Here is a 23606-nt window from a genome sequence, read left to right as displayed (position 1 = left end):
TTCGACTAGAACTATGTTTCCTGTGTTTTTGTCAAGCCATGTTTCAGTTAAAAACATAAAATCAAGATTAAAAGAAGAGATAAGATTATTGATTAAAAATGATTTGTTGCATAAAGATCTGACATTGAGTGCAGCAAGTTTGAGATTAGTTTCCTTGGGACTGGTCAAAACCTTCTTGCAAGGGATATCAACTAGATTTCTTTGATTGGACAGTCTAACTGCCCTTTTTTGCATTCTACGTGGTGCAACTACAGGTATAGCACCAGAAGGAAGCTGTTCATCACAGGGCCCCAGTTTGACATAACCTTTCCTAGGACACTGGGGGCCCGTTTCATCCTAGCTCCGGGGAATAGCACCTCTAGAGGCGCGCAGGAGAGGTTGAGTTGAGGGTAGTTTGGGTGATGGACCGGGAGGAGTGGGAGCTGGACGGGATTTGGGTGAACGACGGAGGGGGCGTGTTGGAGGGGGTTTGGATGAAGGCCGTGTTGGAGGGACTTTGGGTGAAGGATGTGGAGGGGGCGCTGGAGGGGTAGGAGAGCTCCTGTGCGGTGTGAGGCTCACAGGTGTTAGGGGATAAATGTGATGCTCCATGCCTGGTTCACTACTCCTCTCTGTTCGGCCAGTCAGCCAATGAGGGCGGATCATGTGGGGGTGGTGGGGCTATACAACGCCGCTTGTGACTTTATTTATTGTAATGTTTTTATACCAGATAAAGAATGACAGTTATTTTTTACTGATTTTAGTTCAGGAACTGAAGAATTGATTTGTTTTGGGTTTTTTTTTTCTGACAAAACTGTCTGTCACTTAAAAACCCATTAATGACAGTAGAGGGCGTGATGGTTAGAGTTTATGGAAGCTCAGCCGCACAGTCTTTTATTTGTTGTGTCAGAGGGAGAGAAAGTGGAGCAGGTTACACACACCAGTACACACACGCACACACTCACCTGTCCAACAATGTCCGGATTTAGCAGAAAGTTGCAAACTGGGGCAGATAAGAGCTGCTGTGTTCTGATTAAAGCTTAAAAACAGGGACACCAGCGCCTCCATCTGTCACCTTCTCTGCCTCTTTTCCTCTCATCCACACACACACACAGACACGCACACACACCCACAGACACACATGTTTTGTTAAGTCTGCACTCCAGAATCCTCACACACACACACTCCACATCTTGAAGGCAGAGTCAGTGTCATCCCGCCTTTATCTCGCCTTCCCTCTGCTGCCTTCTTGCCTGACATCCGGCGGCCTGAGCTGCTCGCTTCACTTCCCACATGTGTCACTTTGCGCTTAAAAATAAATAAGTCAATTGATGGGATTGATTTGGTGAAGATCCAATCAGGAATTTGATTGAGGAGCATCCATAGATGCAGATCAGAAGCTCTTCTTAGCCTCAAAGCTTTCACTTCTACCTTCAAGGTCTTCTCCTGTAAATGATGTCAGATCAAAAGCTGGAGCTCTCGTTTTTCCGTGTGCTGCTGTGTGAAGGTTTTCACGCACATACAGGCTCCAGTCGCCGGACTTTACAGACGTGCGTCTGGCAGACACGCCTTCGTTTGGTTTCTTACAATCAAAGAGACAAGAAATTCTGGTAATTTTATTTCTGCTGGAACCAAGAATCTGGTTTGTGTTTAAGCTCCCTGAAGAAAAAGATCTAAAAGATTTTGGCTGAAAATGTCAATCGTCAAAAAAAAAAAAAAAAAAAAAAATCACATGTTCTGACTTTTTTTCTTTTTCTTTTTTTTCCCTCTAAATTCTAAAGCTTCATTGTGGTTCTATTTTTTTAACATTGATTTTATGTTTTTAATGCAAAGATGTTAAATTGCAGAGCATAATACAAAAGGACACTAAAGATCTAAAAAGCTGATAAAGCGATTTAACGGCATCTTTATTGTAGAACATTATTATTATTACATGAGCTCTTCTTCTTCCTCTTTATTCACACTGTCTTTTATTCTTTTAACCCTTGATAGATAGCACAAGGGTTACACTGTATTCGACTCTTTTCATTGTGTTGTAAAGGTTGATGATGATGGTGAAAACCTATGAGAAGAAATAAAAAGTGGAACATGGGGAGTTTGTCCTTTTTTATGTTAAGCTTCCTGAAATTGAAATTTTGTGCTTATAGCAACAAAAAACATCAGAACGCTGTTGGACCAATTCGGTATTTTTTGTTTTTAAGCTTAAATGATTATATTTGTTAAATATTTTGTTTTTTTCAGATTTTAAATTAGAATTTAAAAGAACAATATCAGTTCTAAAAATACAGATGGAAACTAATATTTTGATAACCGTCCGTGCGAGAATATAAGTTTGCAAAAATGTACTTACTAAATATTTAATAGACATTATTTTTTTTATTATTGTAGGTTTTTGTTAATTATTAAAAATGTTAAGCTGCAAACGAGTCAAAGTTGATGAAAAAAACATCAAAATATTACTGTAATTTTTATTTTAATAATAAAACTCATGAAGGGATCAAAAGCAAAAGATCTTTGTTGAAAATTAAAAACTAATTCTAAAGTTATTCTGAAAAATTGGATGTTTATCACTAAACAGTCATTTAATCTCCCCACATAAAATTTACCAACGTTTCATTAAACTCACACTTTGGAATGATTGCTGAAAATGCCAAATAAAAGTTTTGAAGGTTTTATTCAATGTCATTGTTTTTATACTTTTAGAATAAAATTAGTAACACATGTATTTTCAAAAACTGTAGCTGTAATGTTTTGAAGACGGAACCTAAAGTCTCTAAAATCAAAAACAGAAGTTTGTTCCCCACAGACATCGTCTTTCTTCTACTTTCTGTTCTTTTTCTTTGATGATGGTCCCTAACAAACGAGTAGCTGAGTTGATATTTTTTATATTCTGATCCATCAAACTGCAGTTCAGTTGTTGTTTCATATTCAGTCGTTTTTCACTTCAAAAACAGTTTTTCCTGGTAAAGCACAAAGAGCTGTGGTTAATAAAAAAGGGCGTCTGTGAGTTCAACCAATAAACTGCTCACTTTGATGTTAAAACACTTTTCAGTCCCTTCAGTTGTAGAGTCTCTGGAGAGATGTTAGTTGTCTTTAATTAAAAGTTTTTTATTTATTTGAAACTTAAAATTCACTCACAGAATCCAGTCTAGCCCTTGTGATCTTCACTGGTGTCCATGGATTACATGAAATCTTTCCACCTTTATCCACCTTTGTCATGGTAGGGAGAACACGTCAATGCAAGGGTGGGGTCATCTGGACCCCATAGGATAGCACAAGGGTTAAAAGCATATATGGCCCTGACATTCATATTTTGAGGCCACTCAAAGAGTTCAGTTCATGCCTTATTATTTATATATCGTTGTGCCTCAAACTACATTCATTTCTAACAGTATGTATCATGTTAACAAAAAATTGTAGACATGTTGAAAAAATACAATTTTGCTATTACGTTGTTTCCATTAAATCATGATAAACACATCATTCAAACTCCTAGTGACAGGTGTGAACAACACTTTACAGCATTTACTGCGTGAAACCTGTACCTGTTGACCTTACCTGTGACGCTGTGGGACCTCTGGTGGCGCCCGCTGTGCAGCAGCGCTAAGCATGTCATGTGACCCGGTTGTTGGTCACATGACTCGTAACATTAAAAACAAAGTGTTTCCATTGAAGTTTGCAAAATATGTCAATTTCGCCTCAAAAACCACCTCACCTCCAAGCGCCTAAAGTTTTTTCAAAATTGTCGCATTTCAATTAGACAAATTTTTTATCGCAGGTTTGATTAGCGCAATTTGCTAGCTAATGGAAACACATTTAGGATTGTTTCTCAGAAACATCCTGGATCAGGTGTAAGAAAAGATAAAAGACGATAACTATGAATTCTTCTGGTCCTGTTTAGCACCATAACCTTTAACCCCCAGAGGCTTCACATCCCTGAGATCTGCAGCAGTAAGATTTAGAATAACTTTATTTAGATTTTCTTTTGTTTTTTTTTAAACAGAACAGGAATGACAACTTTGGAATAAAATCACTCACAGAGGAAACGTGGATGAGTTTACACCCTTACAAAAATAAACGTTTCTTACACACATTCGACAGTTACATCTTTGCACAGTACAACACAAAACCTGCATGACAACAAACCAGTGGGATTGCACGAACACACAAACAAACACAACCTACTCCTCAAGTTCTATCCTGGTTTAAATTAATGGGAGTGAGAGCGGATGTCAGATGACTGGAGGTCAAGCGGCTGCAGTGGGAAATCACCAGTTCAGCATGAAAACGCGTCAAATGTACAGAAAATGTCTGAAACACTTTGATCATAATAGGATCGTTACTTTCATTAATCCCATTAAACCGTTTTTCAAAGCACTTTTCACGCAAAACACAGCTTTTCTTAAAAAAAAATCCTAATTTGTCAAAATTCTACCATATTGTTCATATTAAATATGCAGTTTTGAGAAGAGTTATGACTTTTACAAATTACAGTTAAAGATTTTTATTTTGGGGATTCTTAGCTCCGCCCACGTGTTCAGGGCCATCAACAGTACAGTCAATGTCCGTCAAGTTTCAACACATGAAAACCTCCAGTGTGTGTGTGTGTGGGGGGGGGGGGGGGGCTTTTCCACTTAAAAAACAATGAAAATAAAAATGAGATTTAAACTAGAGCATCGTCATCCGTCTCACACTCTGGGAGGACATTAAACATCAGATGTCCGCTCTAAAACATGGGAACTCTGTTGGACCTGAGCAGCAGAGGATCATCTGCCTTTTTTTTTTAAACGATGGTTCCTCGATCAGCTGCAGGTGAGACAGAGAGGATCTGCTCATAAATACTGACCCCCACCCCCCCACACTTCAAACACGTCCTGCTTTAATGTGCTGCATTCAGCACGACTTGTTTTTGACCTAAACACGCATTGCTTTTATCTGGGAGGCTGTATATTTGTATTTTAAAATTTGCTGCATCGACTTGTTTTCTGCTGTTCAAAGTACTCCTTATTAAGTCCAAGGCAGCGCTGCACGCCGGGGACGGGGTGGGGGTGGGGGAACAGATTCCAAATCTGCAAGATCCACACAGCACTGATGTTTGTAATGTATGTTCCATCCATCTTTCTATTATTTGTAACAGAGGATCCAGCCCTCTTCTGAGTGACAGATGCTGAAATGTTAATGCTGATTGCAATGTGGTTCACGTCACTTCTAATACATTTACATCTATGCTTTCCCATAAACATCTCACTGGTCCTTTGAAATCAGTGCAACACATCTGGACTCGTTCTGCACACGGCGGCCGCCCTCTCAGTCAGATGGAAGGAAACGACGGAGAAGCGGCGTGCAGACGTGGCTTCCTTCTTCCACGACCACATCATTTAGCGTCATCTGAAGAGTGCACAGCAGAGTCAGTAATACTGTTAGTGATTTCACAGCCGCGATGAGTCAGCGAGCCCCTCGGCAGTGTCTCTTCACCAAAAGATGAACTTCTGCTGAACTTCCCTGCTGAGGTAAACAGCGACCTTGGATGACCTCGGCCCGTCGATCAAATCAAAGACGACTGACCGCAGAGACTTTATCTCTGAGAGGAAATGGATCAGGTCACCTGGTCAGATCCTCAAGCTGCCTTAAGTAAGGGGAGCAGGTGGGGGGGTGGGGGGTTAATTGCTCCAGTCAAATTCACATTTCAGACTAAAATAATCCGCAGAAGTGGAGCCGTTTTTTCCCCCTAAAACATGACCTCCTCACAGCTCCCATAATCGCTCCCCACCATGCTGGAACCGTCGTAGCTGTGCAGGTTCTGTCTCGCCGGTCGAGTCTGAGGCTGGGCGGCGTTGGGTGGCGGCGGGCCGGCCTGCTCCGTGTAGGACGGCATGGCCATGCTGAAGCGCATGCTGAGCCTCTTGTAGCCTCCGGAAACGTTGTCGAGGCTGCGCGCGTGCTGGCGGGGGTAGTAGCTGACGGCGGTGTACTCGTTCGGGCACTGGGAGCTCGGGAGCGGGAGCCCGTCCGGACCCAAAAAGTCATCCAGGTTCTGGTTGCTGTAGCACGGCGGCAGCGGAGCGCGCCGGTCACAGCGGTCTAGGGGGAAGGGGAAGCCCCCAAATCGAGAGTTTCTGCGAGAGTCCACCGTGGAGGTGGAGTAGGTGTCCTCTACGATGTCGAACTGCGGAAACTCCTGAACGGTGGGACGACCGTAATAGTCCGGATCAGCCGGGTACACTGGAGACGAGAGGAAGACATCAGAACCAGCCGTTAAACATACATTGATGTGGCGCAGACGGACGGGCTGACGAAGAATTTAGGACAAATGAAGTCGGACCAGAAGAGAAAATAACTTTACGCTGCATTGATGTTGCATGAATGCTGCTTAAAGTCCCACAGAATCTACTAACGCATTCTTTTCTGAAGTTCTTGATCAATTCTGATGATCTATTTTCAGATCTGTCAAAGCTGTTTTTAAACATTGTTTAGGATCATAGCGACAGATTTATGAACTTCGTCCTGTTTTCTCAAACAAACTATCATAAACCAAATGAAGAAAAAAAAATCTGCAGATCTTCACATCACTAACACACCGTAACGAATTAGGAATTACGACAGGAAAGGAAAATTCAAGCAAATATAAAAAAAGAAAATTTTTTAGTTACTGGAAGATATTAACAACACAGAGATCCCTCGCTATAACACGGTTTACTTTTCACGGTTTCGCTACTTCACGGATTTGTATCGTGCATTGTGTTCTGCATTCTGATTGGCTAAAAAGTCACTACGCTTCTTCTCTACCTGTGCGTCAATAACGCTGCAGTTTAATATGTATTCGTACGTAAAACAGCTTACCAAATTAACATTATGTACGTGCAAATTCTCTTGCAATTTCTAGTTTCTCTAAAACCCATAGAAAAAGAGCGACAACAACAACTGCCTATCACCATGTTCTTCTCCTGAACAAACACACCTGAAGAAGAAAACACTGCAGAGAGGAGTCAGGATGCAGCGGCTCAGTCTGAAGAGCAGTGAAATACACCTGAGTCACTATTTGTCACACTTTACTTTGTATTTAATTCATAATCATTTTAAATTTTCTCCCGTTTAATCCAATTTTACTCGGGTCGTGGTGGGCGGGGCTAATCTTCGCAATTTGAAGCCTTCTGTTCAAATTGATGATTAAAATTATTATTTGACAGTACAGTACAGATGGTATTTGTTTCTAAAGTACTTTATTTGTGAAACAAAGCTTGAGCCTGTACAATAATTTGTTCTCCCTTTTCAATGTATAATAGAGTATTTAATTGTACATTAATTGTAAGAAAAAAAGAAAGGTTTCTACCTCACGGATTTTGCCTATCACGGGTTCTTTTTGTAACGTAACCCCCGCGAAAAACAAGGGTTTACTGTATACAACTTTTATTTGGCCTACATGGTAAATTATATCAGGTTTATTCCTTAAAACAAATTTGTATTTATTGATGTAACCTTTATTTTCAAAACCCCAAACTAGCCCTTGTGCTATCCTATGGGGTCCAGATGACCCCCCCCTTCCATTGAGGTGTTCTCCCTACCATGACAAAGGTGGATAAAGGTGGAAAGATTTCATGTAATCCATGGACACCAGTGAAGATCACAAATCATTGAAGAAAAAAGGTTCAGAGCACTGTCTAGTGGGTCTAGATGACCCAACTCCCAATGTTAAAGTGCCTAGGATAGCACAAGGGTTACTGTTTACTGTGCAGACGATAAACTGACACTGTCACTTAAAACATTTGGAAATAAAATGAGTTATAATGAGGTTTTTATTTTTACCTGGAATACGCTCTGTTTATGCGGGAAAAATTCAATACTACAAATAATTGATCAAACAGGCTGTGAGGGTTTTTAACCTTGGGGCCTTTTTCCAAGAATAAAATAAATTAAAGTGAATGAAAAAAGACTAATAAATGGTGTTAAAATCTTCAGTGTGGCGTTTTTCATGCCTGAACTTCTGTTTGTTACAGCTCAGGAAATGAGAAACAAAAAGTCCTGAAAGTGCTTTTATAGACAAATCAAGCTTTTCCCAAGATGCACTGCAGCTAAATCTTTGATTTGTAACATTTTGCATCTCTGGGACTTTGTGGGGAAAAAAATCCTGAGTTGTTGCTGGTAAAAAGTGACATCATTTCACGTTTATTGTTTATATTGTTGTCATTTCATCTTTTACGAATAATAGAATGGAAGTTAAACTGAATCCTTAAAATTTAGTAAAGATAATCATTTGTCAAACTTTAGTAAATACAATGGCATTATCATACATGGTTGCTGCCGCAGACAGCATCATTTAAGTTTTGGGGGATTATTTTACTGTTGACAGAGTTGGTGGCCATCAATCACTTCCTGATGCTTGGCAGGTCGACGTCGCTTTCTGATTGGATGCTTCATCATTCCATCAAAAGTAATTCTGATGGAAGATTCTGCCTCCCTGTTAAACATCAGTAATGGACTGAAATGCTGCAGACCTGACTCGTTCAGAGTCTATGCTAGCTTTGGGCGTTGTCCCCATTAGAAAACACTGAGCGCCAACATGCGGCCAGTAGGAGAGAGGCAGTAAAAAGAGGCAGGCTCTGTTCCTATTAAACAAGGCTTGATAAGAAGTAGAGCTGTATCTCAGCGTCCTTCGTCCTGCCCGAAAAGGTCAAACCGATAAATGATCCCGCCCTGCCTGAGGAGCAAAGGAACGACCAACGTCTGACCCTCCTCCCAGTCTGTCTCCAGAACAGATCAGAGGATTTATGACTCCTGCCCCAGATGTATTGATCTGGGTAGAAAGGCAAAAGAGTTGCCATGTGGAGCAGAAAGGTGGAGGCGGTTCACACCAACAGCCAAAATAACTTTTGAGGTTATTATAAAACCTGCTTTCATCCAATGTTGTTGGTTCAAACGTTTGAAGATTAGCAGCAGGAATCGGTCTGCAGGTGGTAGTCATGTCGTCCTATCACACACGGTACTGATTGGTTTCTTCTGTCTGGTCTAACTTGTCAATGCATTCCAGTGTTTCACCATAACCCTTGTGCTATCCTAGGCACTTTAACATTGGGACTTGGGTCATCTAGACCCACTAGACAGTGCTCTGAACCTTTTTTCTTCAATGATTTGTGATCGTCACTGGTGTCCATGGATTACATGAAATCTTTCCACCTTTATCCACCTTTGTCATGGTAGGAAGAACACGTCAATGGAAGGGTGGGGTCATCTGGACCCCATAGGATAGCACAAGGGTTAGATGTATGACGATGTTTGATGATTTGTGTCGTGTCTATGAATGGAATCATTTATATTTTTTTACCCCATTTAGATCTTTCAAAAATGTCAGTATCAATCTATTTGTTAGATGAGATGTTTGTTTCCGATAAAAAAAAAGACTTTCATGAACTTCATTGAAGTTAGGGTTACTGTCCAATGAGCTGTCCGTTATCCGAAATGACCTGACGACACGGAAGAGCAACGTGAGCTCTCTTTAGTTCACCTCTGCTGATTTCTACGTTTGCCTGAAAGTGAACAGAAACTAGACTACAGGCTATGTGGCACCAGAGTTTAAGTGATCTTTCACCTCCAACCAAACCAAGAGAAAACAGGCTCCAGCATGCATTAAACAGGCAGATGTGAAAGCATTCTGGAGGGTGGAAATAAGTAAAAACTTTGCTAAATCAGGATAAATTAGACAAAGGCCTAAAGAAGTTTACAAGAAACCAAAGTAGAATCATCCTAAACAGCTCTTCAAATTCAGCAAAAAGTGTTTTACAAAACCACACATTCACCTGAAAATTCTTTTTGCAGAATTATTTAAAAAAAAAAGAAAAAAAGACAGCTGTAAGCAATTTGAATAATGTACAGTGTTCCCAAAATGCACCTTCGTACTCCATGTCCCATCGTCCTTTTCTGATGGAGTCGTTGTCGGAGCTGGACGGTGGTCTGGCAGGAAGATTGGGAGCCACGCTGCACACAACCGGTCCATGCGTCTTTGGCGATCTGCCTCCAGACGAACTGATTTGGCTCCTGGGTCTAAGGGATCTGAACGGCGTGTGGTCCAGGTTGTTGGTGGAGCCGGCCAGGGAGCTCATCTCCACCGGGGGGGTTTCCTGAGGGGCTGCTTTGGCATCCTTGGCCGGACTGGATTGGAAATAGCTGTGGAGATGGAGCAGTTTAATGCCTGATTTGAGAAAAATCTGACCAATTTTCTCACAACGGCAGTTTTCTCACCCGTTGGAGTCCTGAACGCACGCCGGCTTTTTCTTCTTCTGCCGAACGTATCGTTTTCTTATGATGACAAAGATGACGACCAGGGACAGGATTCCAAGAAGGCCTGCACAAATCTCTATGATTTCCACAAAACCCATCCCTTGATGTTCCTGTTAAAAAAGGCAGTGATGCATTCAGTGTCCTGCCGAAAGCTGGGAGTTTGTCGTGACTTGCCGCTCTGACTGACCAGTGGCAGTTTGCATCGGATCTGACCGTCCAGAACCTCACAGTTGAAGCCTCCGGAACAGGAACTTGTCAAGCAGTGACATCTAAAAGATCAGACACAATAATCATTATTCTTCACAAACACAGCTGTGTTATCCTTGTACTCGCAGGGTTGGGCAATTCCAGGCCTCGAGGGCCGGTGTGTCTGCATGATTTCCAGACATCCTTGCCCTACTCATGGCTGATTACCTGGTTCAGGTGTGTCCAGCCAATCAGAACATGCCAGAGCAGGGTATGATGGAAAACATGCAGGAATGCGGCCCTCAGTGCCCACCTCTGTAAAATACTGTATGCTCTGACACAGTTATTGTGTTTCTAAAATGTGTGTGGCTTAGTTGACCTTTTTCAGGCCGTGGCAGTCATGCAATAATTTAACGGACCGTTCTGAACAGTGCTCAAACGGGCCATTTGAATTGTGTTTTTTGTTTTAACCTCCATTTTTTCTCAACATTTGAAGGTAAAGTTTATCTTAACCCTCTGTAAATTATCTGCAGCTCTTAAAAATTCATTTTTTTCACTGGATTTCACATAGAAACCATTAAAATCTGCTCTAGATTTTTCCTTAACCCATAACTGTCAAAGAAGAAGCAAAAAAATTAGATGCCAGCTTCACCCTCGTCCAACTTTTAGGCAGGACCGATCAATCCCCCCCAAAAAATAATAATATATATATACGTTTATATTTGGAGTACAGGTTTTTGTCTGGTAAATGCATATTTCTTTTATTTTGAAGTTCTTCTGTTTCCTCTCAGGATCTTTTCTGCCAAAAATAAAACTTTACAAATATGTTTGTCCTTTGTTGACTTTGCTAGCTTGGGGGTTTCAGTTTAGCTTTAAGAAAGCAGCGGATGGATTTTTCCCACGTGACCGAGCGACTAAACATGCCACAAGACGGATTTTGATGGGGTGGATAGGGTAGTTTTTCAAAATAAAACTTCCTTCAGAATCAGATTAGAAATGAAACAGAAAATGTAGGTTGTGTTTCTACTCTGCGGGCCAGTACCAACTGCCCCATTGACCGGACTGGTCCGCTGCCCGTGGAGTTGAGTTCCACTGGTTCAGTGTTTCTATATTTTCTTTTGTCCTTATGAAGTGTTTTATTTTCATGAAAATAACAGAAAGGTGATTGATTTTCCTTTTGTCAGTAGAAATGGATAAAATCTGAAATCAGCATTGTGTACTCCTGATGTTTGTTATTTTCTTTCAGAACAATTCCTGTTCCTTAAACTGCTGAAAAGCTCTTGTGTATTTAGGTGTGACCAGCGTATAGCTGCAGCAGCGGAGCGGCCACTTTGAAGGTTACTTTTGCTGCTGATGTGGCAAACTTTTCTGCAGCGCCGTCTTCCTTCCGTCGCACATGTGAAGCAGAACCCTGAGGACCGGCAGAACTGTGATTGCTCAGTGCCGGAGCTGCTGTTCCCACAGAAAGCTTTTGTTCAGTAGGAAACTTTCTGGTGTTGAGATTTACTCCACCATGAGCAGAACCCCTGTTCTTTGGAAAAGGTTCATCCTCAGTCCCGTCGTTTCTGAACAGCGTTAGGGAAGTTTCTTCAGAAAACATTGGGTTTGCATCCTAAATGAATCTAACGGACCAAACTCATCCTTCCAATTATGCCTCACCAACAGACAACGAAAGCCTCCGCCGTGGCGTGGATGGATTGCTGTCAGTAGCGGTGAGGCCCACTCCACAAACACATTAAACGAAGGGCGACTATGCAAATGCTGCTGTAATTTGTTTGACAGCTGTGGAGGTGTGACTGGAATTTAGCCGGCTGCCGGAATGCAAACATTCTGTGCGTTTGTGTGCGTGTGCTGTGGTTTGAGGACGCCTCATGTCATGCATATGCAAATGCGGGTTTTTTAAAAATGCAACAAGCATGTGCTGCTGAGATGTTGTGTTTAATGAGGTTTGCACTGTTTTTCAATTTGTTTGTCCTTGCTGGAACCACAACAGCCCCCTCCCAGCATGTAATTACAGTTCTGTGGGTGTGTGCTGCTCTTGACCACAATTCATTGGGGTTTATATGAAGTGGGGCTGCATGTAATTAAGGAAAACATGTGACATTGTAGTGCTGTTGCATATTAAACTACTCCCAGTGTGAATCAAAGCGTTGGCGCTGGCGGCACGACCGACTTTTACTGTCTCAAGCTTTAAAAAGCCTGAGTTTGTAGTTTGAAAACCACAATAAAGTCCCTGAGAAATGGATCAGTAGGACTCTTAATATTTATAGTCTTGTTTTTGCTGTCCGGTTCAGAAGGGTCCAGGTAATCCAGGTGAGTGTTTCCGATCAAAGTTGGACGCATGTGGGGTAAAGCTGACAAAAACAACGTCCTCCAGCTTATTTAATGCTGTTTGAGAGACGATTGCAGGCAGCCAAGACGCTTTCTCGGAGCTTTCCTTTGTCGTAGTGACCTTCAGCCAATCAACAGGTTTCAACAGTATAGCTCCACCCGAACCGGTCCGTTCCCTTTTTCTATGGATCAACAACCAACGGGGGCCCAAAAATGGAAAGGCTCAAAATAGTGGACTGGTCTTAGAAACACTTTTTCTTTTCTTCTTAGATTTGATTTCTGTAACCTTCATACCGCCGTTGGGTATTGGTAGACCAAAGGTCATGTAGTCTTTAACATCTTGGCTTTGGTTTTGCTCCTAAATCACAAGATCCGGTTAAATCAGTCGGCCTTCCATTTCCACCAACTCAGTGGACCAGTGGTAGAGTGTCCGCCCCAGAGACTCTAATTATGAGACCCAGTGCCTCCCTGCTTGAAACTCAGCATTAGGGGTTGAACCACCCAAAGGTTTATCATTAACCACCCTGGCACGGCGTTGGCTGTGGCTAACCAAGGTCAAATGCAGAGGACAGATTTCACATCAAGTGTGTGACAACGAATAGGACTCTAACATTAAAAGGACAACTTCTCATTGATAGGGGGTGTTGGTTGATTGGTTGGTTGGTTGGTTGGTTGGTTGGTTGGTCAGAGGTCCTCTGCTGTGCGTTCATTGTGTTTGTGTGAATGTGTGTGTGTGTGTGTGTGTGTGTGCAGAGGAACTCTCATGTTTCTGACTCTTCCTCATTTTTTTTTTTTTGTCATCCAGTCTAGAACTTTACATAAAGTTTAGCTTCAAACACAAGAGTTTGACGGAAATATATTTCTGATTTTCACTGGAAGTATAAAACACGACACAAATGTTAACCGCGTGAAGCGTCAACTGCTGGACGACAACAAAAAGGATTATGAGATTGACCTTTGACCTGAATCTAGGGCGCTGATCAAAAAAAATGGATATGAAATAAAACTTTTACTTGGAGGCACACAGACTAACATGAATGAAAACAAAACTGACCTTTGACCTCTCTTAGCTAAAAGTAGTCCCTTAAAGTGTAGAGAGGTAGTATATTTGAAGTTTACTTTTTTATAAACTATTAAAATATTATAAACTTCAAATGTTCCAATTTAGTCTGAAGAAGTATTCAGTTAGTATATTTCCTACACTACACAAACATGGTCTATGTACTTGCTATACTTAAACTCAAGAATACCTTCAATTAATTAAATTAGGGCTTGTTAAATTGATTCGGTTTGGAATATTAATTTAATTAATATTAATATATTAATAAAAAAATATATTGGTTTGCTATTTTGTTTACAAACATCATCAAACCAAACTGAGGTTACGGCTGCCGTTTTCTGCTTCCTTTTAATAAAAAGCTATTTTCTAATGTGTCGGCTCGGTTTCATACCTGGCTTGAGGGTTTTCCTTTGAGCAGTTGCACATGTAGCCGTCGGCCTGCGGCGTGCACGCCGAGCCGTGCGCACACGGCTGCGAGGCACACGGGTTGTTGGGCAGCTCACAGCGGGCGCCGTGGAACGGTCCTTCACAGCTGCACCGAGGCTCTGCGGCGAGTCAAACAAGACGACAGCGGCTGAGCTCTGACCGCAGCCGGAACGTTTGACAGGAACATGTCAGCAGTGAGAGGAGAAATCCCACACAGACTCAAGAGCTAAACTCATAGAAATGCAGCCATCTGCAACTTTACTTCCAAAGGTAGTAAACGTTTGCACTGCTTTTATTTCTTCTTTGTCGTCTGTTAAGGAGGAAAATTGACCAGAAAAACATTCAGCTTCTGGTTTACTCGACGGCCAATTCATTTCAAAATGAAACATGTTTGACAGCTGAGTAAATGTGATTTATCGTAATGATTAAAATTCTGTGCCTGGGTTTGCAGTTTTGATGTTTTTTGATGGAGGAATTAAAAGGAATGCAGCTCAGTGACCTGAGAGGAAACATCAGGAGCAACGTTTTCTGATATCAGCTGCAGGAAATCTGCAGCCTTCAGGCTGAAGCTCCTGAAGAGAAGGTTTATCTCCTCTCCTCATCTGTAGAGCGGCGGGTATCTTCATCGGCTAAATGTAGAACGCCAGCAGCAGTAACCAGTCAGTGTTGCTGCTGGTTTGGTGGACTATCAATAAAAAAGTGGAAGGATATCAGAGACAGCAAAAGCTTTTGAAAAATGTGCCGAATCTTCTTTAATTGTTGAGGAAAACACAGAAACGTCTGACTTACTACTTTACTTTATCAGACGAGCAAAAAAATCAAAGATCACAACTGGAGTTTGTTTTGTCGTTTTGGAGAATTTATAGTTTTTGACTTAAATCTAAAATAAGTTTGGGATCACCAGAGCCTGAGTTTTGGAACGTAAACGTGTTTTATTTTGACGGTAAACCTGTCTTCCATTTCACTGAGAATTCAGGTTTTTGTAGCCAAAACTTTCTTTTAAAGACGACTGAACTAAAAAAATCCTTTCCAGCTGGATTCTCTTTATGGCCGTATCTCTAACATCCCAGTCTGTAAAAACAGTCAGTAATGACGAGTCGACACTTCAAAGATGATGATGAAGGCCACATTCTCCACTCACCTCCACCAGCGTCCTCTTTGCACTTCCCTCCATTCAGGCAGGCCTGCTGACTGCAGCCTCCCGCCGCGCTGCAGCACCCGTACACCCCAAACACCCGTCTGCTCCCTGACCCCGCCCACTCCTGCGCATCCCCCGCTGGGATTGGCTCTCCGTTGAACTGCAGGTCCTCCAGGCAGCCGATGAAGTCCCGTCGCTGCTGTGAAGGTGTCTCCGTGGAGCCGAAGAGCAAGGCACCATGGGAACGCAGCATCCTACACGGCTCCGTCAGGGGGACGGAGGTGGGACGATGCTGGTCCAGGGTCAGTCTCAGAAAGGTGGAGTTGACCTCCAGCAGGACGCTGTGCCAGCGGCCGTCCGCCACTGGAGGAGACTGGAGCCGCAGCGTCCTGGAGGAGCCTTTTCCACATTCGTACCTGAGCTGCAGCTCACCTTCAGTCACCTGGAAGGGATGACAGGAAGCAGCTGCTCAGATCAGACTTCAATGAACTCAACTTGAAAAAGGTTCATGCAGCTTTTGAGGCTTAAATGTAATGTTTGGCTCTTGAGTGTTCCTGGGAAACCGTCTCAGCTCTTTCATTTTCTCGATTTTTAAGTGCTGTTTGTTATGTTTGCATACATTGAATGTGTGTTTTACAGAAAGCAGCTGTTTTCATGTTGGGGTTTGATCCACATTACAGTCTGGGTTTCTCTGTTTTTAATCTTGGATGTTCATCCATTAAATGTTGTTCATCTCAAATGTTTCTGTTGTTCCAGCTGAAGGACAGAACAAAGGAACAAATCTCAGAGATCTTCCCGGTGGATCACTGATCTTCTGCTCAGATCACAGCTGATGTAATGGGATCTATTTCACGTGACGTCTCCTCGTGAGACTGTCGCTGGATACTGCAGAGTTTGCAGCAGCGGCCGCTGCAGCGCGTCCAGCCAAACTCCTCTGGGACAAAGATCTCCTCGTCAGCGCTTCTTCACGACTCCGTAAATCAAAGCAGAAGCGCGGCGGCGGCAGCGAGCTTTAAAGCTGTCGGCTGAAGTCCAGCCTCCCATCTGCTGTCAGGTTTTTAATCTGCACAGGTTTCTACTGTGGAGTAAAAGCAGGAGGCGGTGCTGCTGCTCCCCCCGCTGCGATCAAAGCTTCAGGGATGTTCTGACGAACAGAAGGAGCAGCAGGAACACTGCTGTGGTTACGTCCACACGTGGAACCGGAGCTGGGAGCCTGACGGACGCAGCAGCAGCTGATCCGACCCGGTGCCGGGGCTACCTGCCGCCACCTGATCTGTCCCAGAAGAAAACCGTGGAACTCAAAGAGTTTCAGCCTCTCCTCTCTGGACACGCACTCTGCTGTTGTTTGTAACGTGACATTCTTTTGTTTTTTCACTTCTGGCCGCTCAGCCCGGCTCCATCAGTCAGATTCCACGTCGCAGCTGGTGATGGCGGTGAACCCCAAACATGAACAGGACTTGAAGGGGAACCACTCAGCATTTGGGTCCGCACTCTCCGCCGATCAGGTGCTTTCTGAGTCATCACAGCGCTAGGCTGCTCTCAGGTGTTCAGAAATTCAGTTTAAAGTTGATTTTGCACGCCGTTACCCTGAACCCCGGATTCTTGGAAAAGATTGAACGGCTCTGTTGAAGTTTCCCCGAGCTCGCAGACGATGAAATATTCAGCCCAAGAGGAGCGCCACAAGGACAGCGCGCTCCTACGTCGAATGTTTATGTTTAGAAAAGTGTTCAAGCTTCTCAAAGAAAATGCATTTGCATTATTCTTCCTTCCCCTTAAAAAATAAGCTGCTGAAGAGAGAGCATTAAGAGGATTGGAGGGAAAAATACAAATAACCCTTTTCACTGTCGTAGAATTCTGCACTCCATGGGTTCTGGTTATATTTTTTTACCTATTATTGGGTTTTTCTTCAATAAAACTATTCAAAAAGTTGCAGTTTAAAGATTAATAATAATCCAACTGCCTGCTGGGGGGTTTTAGTTGCCAGGTCTGTTGCAGTTTTTGGCATCAAAGCCTCGAATAGATGCAGAATGTGAAGCGAATTGGATATCTGTGACAGAGAAACACAACCCACAGAGGTGGTTAAATGCTTTATCAACGCGTAATCCAAACAGATCAGGCATGGGGGTGGAGTTAAGATCATGTGGGCTTATCTGCTTTTTATATTTTTAGCTCATCTCTGTCATCGTTTGATTCATGAGATCAATGTGATAGAAGAAACAAGTGATGGTTTTACCCTGAAGAGCTGTATTCTGGAAGTGATTATCAAGAAAACCCAACGTGACGATGAATCAAGACCAGAACTTCTTCCAGTGTTTCAATTGAGGATGTTGGCTTTAAATAACAATAAAAACAACAATCCACGTAAAAAACGCTCCTGCTCTTCTAACCTCTGACACATGGTCCTACAGGTGAGGCAGCTGAGACCAGCTGTGTAAACGAGATACAAACAAACGATCCTGCCGCTCTCTGTGTGACACGTCCATGTTGGGGAGCAGATCCGTCAAACTAGTTCCAGCTGCATCTGGAGATGTTTTTTTAATTTTTTTATTTATTTATTTTTTATTTTATTTATTTTTTTGCATCTGGAGACATTTGAAATGCTTCAGCCGCTGTGGGCGTTCCCTCAGTCCGTCCATCCGTCCTTCCTTCCCTCCCTCCCTCCCTCCCTCCCTCCCTCCCTCCCTCCCTCCCTCCCTCCCTCCCTCCCTCCCTCCATCCATCTGTCCATCCATCCGTCCCTCCCTCCCTCCCTCCCTCCATCCATCCACCCATCCGTCCCTCCCTCCCTCCCTCCCTCCCTCCCTCCATCCATCCATCCATCTGTCCATCCATCCATCCGTCCCTCCCTCCCTCCCTCCCTCCATCCATCTGTCCATCCATCCGTCCCTCCCTCCTTCCATCTTGATCAGAGAAAACTCAGTGAGTTCTTCCACCTCCTTCAGATGAATGGAATTCTGATTCTCTGGCTCCGACTGTAATAAATGCATCACTGGCTTCATCCTCGTCTCCCTGTGCTGTCGTGACATTTCCAAACAGCAGTGTGCGGTTGGGAACCAACCAAAGCAGAGATTCAGCCGAAAGGAAACGCGTGGCGTGTTTGTCGCTGCGTTTCCTTCAAGCAGAACGGGGGGAAGTACCTGCAGAGCTCCCCAGTCGCCGGCGCCGTGCGTGGACATGATGAGGCCCTGCGTGTGGAGCGTCTTGAACCCCAGCGACAGCTTGAACTCCCAGCTGTCCTCGTCCTGCCCGTGCAGGTACTTCAGGTAGGACCTGCTGTCGAACCTCAGAGCCGACTCTGAAACACAAACGGCTCTGTCAGTCACAGAGACAAGCCAGGAGTCATTTTGTGACACGTTTGGGAAACATTTCTTTTCTTTGAAGCCCAACTCCAGTGAAAATGGTCTTTTTGAGGTTTTATCATGGTCTTGTAGCATTTTCTTAAGATGGAGGACATATAAAAAGGATAACTAGGATTAAAATGCTATTTCTGGGTATTTTTTTTATTCAAATTGTGGTAAATAAGAAGGAAAAATGCAGTTTGACAAAGATCATTTTTGTGACGAAAAAATAAACTAGGTGGTTATAAGCTCCCTGCCCGACTTGTAGACGACTTCATCCATGTACGCCTTCGTTGTCCTCGTCTGAGCTGGTTTTAACGTATTGCATTCCCTGTATATGTTGGCACAGAGCACACGACAAAGTACGAATTTCTGGGCTTCTCTGTTGCAAATAACAACGTATTCAGGAAATGCAGTAGGTTAAAATGCAAACTGGAGTAAAATATACCAGCTCAGAGAAGGAAAATGAGATTGAAACTTGAATCTGGCTCCGAACTGTACGGCTGGATGGCTCTGATATTGCTCGCCATTTCTTTTTCTTTTGCACCACTAATGTTAGGTTGGGGGTTGTGAGGGCTGTAAGCTAGCAGTAGCGCATGTAAACAGAGAGCTATCAGCAACAAGGGGGAGATTTCCAATGAACTCCTGCCGCTCTGCAGAAACTATGTCCTAGAAAACCACACTGGTTTTTGGATTTCGGCCATAAAAAAAGCCTTCTTGTGATCTAAAGATGATGGGAGTGAGATGTTAAAGAACTGTGATGTCAGAAATACCTGAAGAAAACTAAGAGACTTTAAAACAAAAAAAAAGAAAAAAGATGTAAATAATGAACAAAAATAGACACTTTTTAAGAAGTAGTCATAGAATTGGGCAAATATAACCCTTTAAGTGTGAATGTTTGAAAAAAAAAATCATTCTCAAGTGAGCAAACTAAACTGGTGATGCTGGTGTGTCAGGAACTAAAAATCATCACTGCACGTTAGTATGAACCACCTCTGTTCACACCTATAGACGACAGATCTTTAAGATTTCTGCTTCACTTTGCTGAATGACTCATCTTTCCTTATATTTGCTCTGTGTTTAATGTATTTCAAAGAATAAATCCCTGATTTATTTTCTTACAGAACCCACATTTCACTTGTAACCCTTGTTCTATCCTAGGCACTTTAACGTTGGGAGTGGGGTCATCTAGACCAGTGTTTTTCAACCTTTTTTGAGCCACGGCACACTTTAACCTTGACATAAATCCCGCGGCACACCAGCCCCCCCCCCCCCCCCCCCAAAAAAAAGCAGAAACTCATAGTCTGTTTTGATCTACAGCCCCCCCCCCCCCCCCCCCCGGCAATCTGACGTGCATTTTTGTGATAATTGTGGCAGAAAAAGCAGGAAGTTGCAGATGTTTTTCTAAGAGATGTAATAAAAGTTAAGTTACATACAAACTGTATGTTCGTTGTGTTTTCAAGACGCTGTCCCTTTAAGCCAATGCATCATGGGAGATGTAGTGTGAAAACTGCGAGAAAACGGCAGAAAGACTCGCGTCTCTGAGCTTCATTGTTTTGTTCACTTGTTCCACGGTCTGATACCGGATTCTGTGGAAAGCTACACCGCTAAAGACGAGCTTTAGCTGGTATTTTTGTTGGAACTGACTGAGTTATGAGCTAAATTGGAACTAGGAAGTGGAGACTTTAACCACTTCTGATTGGTCAGACTGATGACATGTGATTAAGCCCCTCAAGAATGATTGGTGGAGTCGTGGAGACAGTAAAAGCTGCGGGACTTTTCCTTACACAGTTATAGCTGCAGCTATTTCGCGTCATTCTTATCAAAATGTCTTTAATAGAATCAAATAAACACAAAGAAAAAAGTATTTTATGATCTTTTATATTCCTAACTACTCAGTGTTTTATCAGGGCCTGTTTGGATGAACAAAGAGCTGATATCCTGGAGATGGAAAATGTTTTTAGATCAGTTAATGAGGGCAATTTTCCACGGCACACTTGACCATCTCCCACGGCACACTAGTGTGCCGCGGCACACTGGTTGAAAAACACTGATCTAGACCCACTAGACAGTGCTCTGAACCTTTTTTCTTCAATGATTTGTGATCTTCACTGGTGTCCATGGATTACATGAAATCTTTCCACCTTTATCCACCTTTGTCATGGTAGGGAGAACACGTCAATGGAAGGGGGGGGGGGGTCATCTAAGATAGCACAAGGGTTAAGAGACTTAAAAAGTAATTTTCAGAAGTTTCCCTGAAGTTCTGGGTTGAAGCAGCACTTTGGCATTTCACTGATCACACGTGCGTGTTTTCAGATGAAACGCCTTTTTTAAAGAGCTTATCTCCAAATCTCCACGGAGACGCATTGTTTCTGAGTCAGCGTACGAAAGGCGGCGAGAAGCAAATCTTTGATTCCTGATCTAACAGACGCGTCTCTGAAGGAAAAGTCAAACTCTAACATTTTCCTTCATCTTCATCACCTTTAGCCAAAAGCAGAAAACGAATAACACAAACAACAACAAAGACCTGGACAAGAAAAGGACAGGAGAAAGTCAGGGATTTCATGGAGCGGCGGATCAGAACCCAAACCAAGTGGCTTTTCTTAGTGTCTAATGTGAAGGTTTATCGATGCCAGGAGGGGGGAGGCGGCTCACCCTCCAGCTCATCCAGCAGAGGGATCTGAAGGTCTGAAGGAGGAATTCTGCCTCAAAGGTCACAGCCCTGAAGAAAAGCCGTCAATGCTGTTGATCTGCGGCTCTTGACAAACTTTGGAGCGGCGGCTGAGAAAGTTGGAGCGGAGGCCACCAGAAACCCTTCAGGTCCTCGCCTGGGAGAAGGCTAAACGCTCTTCAGACACGTCAGTGGTGTGACGACGCCGTCACCACAGGACCAAAGGATCAATGCGAGGATGCTCCTCCTGGACTCCATCCCTCCCCTCCCTGAGATCCCGTTTCAGGATTTGCACTCTCGTTGTGAGCCACCAAGTTGATTACGGTTAAATCTTTGGTTTCCCCCCGTTCTGGATGATTTATTTACTTTTTTGGCTGCAACCGTATCCATCGCTGCTTTTTCAACCCAAACGGCGTCTGAAACTCTGATCTAGATGATCTCCTCTCCAACAGGAAGCTTTGTCTCCCCTGCGATGATAAAGACACCCTCAGTGATCTGCTGCATGGGAGTGTCTCCACAATAGAAGGCCTCTTCAGGTCATGTCACTCGGCGATACAGCCGACCCCCCCCCCCACCGTTTAGAAAACAAACCCTGAAAATGATTTTATTATGCGCCCGCGTTGAAAAGATTTCCTTCAGATTCATCCTTTGAGCTCCTCTGACGCCCTGAGCCTCCCAAACCTTTGAGACGTTGAGGATGAAAGCGGAATGGCGTTTCGGAGGCAGGGATGGCGGGACATTTCAGAGGAAAACCGCTGCCGTCTTCCCGCATCACCCGCAGCAAGCTTGGATTGTGTGAGCGCGGCGCTAATCCTCGCAGGAATGGGAATTAAATATTTGAAGACGTTCGGCAGGCTGGCGCCTCCGCCGAGGGGCTCGACACGTCTGCCAGCCGTAATCAAACTGATCTGAGGGCATATTTACAGATAAAAGGGTTGGGAGTGATTTATAGTAAAGACGGGAGTATTTACATTTTCCTCTCACTTTGTGCAACAGAAACAATGATGCACAAAGGAGGAGCGCCGATGCACCCTGGTCCTGCTTGACTGAACGTCTGCAACGGCAGAAATGATTTTTATTCCTGTGAATTCATGCAGAGCTGACAGCAATAACACGGGATACGTTCCCATGCGCCGCTCACGCCTCATTGCTCCTGGCACGCTGCTTGAAACCGAAAACCGCCGACCAACTTCGGCGTCCACGTGGCCTCGGGGTTCCACTAACTTTGAGTCCAGATCAAGAAAAGGGGTTTTCAGGAAGTACAGTCGTTACAGACGGTAAAAAAAGCATTTCTTTGCAACGGTGAATTCAGGTTTTTATTTACTTTGTCATCCAAACACCTGAGCTCCTGAATCTTGATGAAACCTCTACAAGATGACAGAAGCATAAAACAACCCTTCGCTTCTAAATCAGGTGGGATTTTTCAGAGGATTTGAGTTTTTCCTGTGACAAAAATCAATGTTTAAATCCTTCTCCTGGAGGCAGCAGCCTAGAAACTGGCGTGAAGTTTGACTGGAAACAACTAGAAGGCAGAAATTCTTCCATGGATCCCGCAAATATTTGTATTTTTATGGCCCGCAGCAGCGGCCACTGACTGCAAGGACCAGATTGTTTTCGCAGTTGGAACAATTTCAGAGCCTTTCAGCGAAAATTTGACCCCCGCCAAATACTGGAAAAGTCACCAAAATGTGCACAAACCTCGGATAAATTGAAAAAGAATTTTCCAAAAAGACAACGTCACCACCCTGAAGACGATGACCGAAATATTTTCCCCCAAATACAGTTACGAAACCAAAACACACGTGTCGAGGATATCCCAAGAAAGTTTTGAAATCATTATGGGATGGCCACACCACCATTTTGTGGCGAACTCTGAGAATTGGAGATTTTTGTGTTTTTCCACAATATGGGAAAACGACACTTTTGTTTGAGTGATTTTCACGAAATTGCAGACACTTGCTGCCAGCTCCAGTCTACAAACACCACAGAAGTGTCGTTGACCTTTAACCTTGGGAAAAGGCCGCCATCTGGCATTTTGAAAAAAAAAACCACCTTTAGCAGCAGGTACAAACGAAAACTTGTCCTAGGGATTTTAAGCGATCGTCTCGTAACATCTTAGGCATCCATAGCAAAATGTTGGAATTAGAAGTTGTTGATTTTGAACAACGTGTCTGTGGAGAATTCACAACCGTTGCGATCTTAGCT

The 23606-nt window shown here is 43.4% G+C and overlaps 1 protein-coding gene across 1 annotated transcript in view; it reads right to left on the bottom strand.

Moving 5' to 3' along the window:
• Positions 1–3931: 3931 nt before the first annotated feature.
• The window catches only part of fat2 (FAT atypical cadherin 2), a 93915-nt gene continuing 74240 nt past the window's right edge, over positions 3932–23606 (bottom strand). Inside the window, exons 23-29 of the mRNA XM_023959404.1 lie at positions 18530–18687; positions 15396–15834; positions 14220–14373; positions 10439–10520; positions 10213–10361; positions 9863–10137; positions 3932–6201 (exon numbers count right to left, since the gene is read on the bottom strand). Of these exons, the coding sequence (XP_023815172.1) occupies positions 5708–6201; positions 9863–10137; positions 10213–10361; positions 10439–10520; positions 14220–14373; positions 15396–15834; positions 18530–18687 (1751 nt within the window). The 3' untranslated portion in view covers positions 3932–5707. The remainder of the gene's footprint in view (positions 6202–9862; positions 10138–10212; positions 10362–10438; positions 10521–14219; positions 14374–15395; positions 15835–18529; positions 18688–23606) is intronic.

The sequence above is a fragment of the Oryzias latipes genome, chromosome 10, assembly GCF_002234675.1.
Source record: "Oryzias latipes chromosome 10, ASM223467v1".
NCBI classification, from domain to species: domain Eukaryota; kingdom Metazoa; phylum Chordata; class Actinopteri; order Beloniformes; family Adrianichthyidae; genus Oryzias; species Oryzias latipes.
Note: the sequence above shows the minus strand (reverse complement) of the source record. Positions and strands in the feature narration are given on the sequence as shown.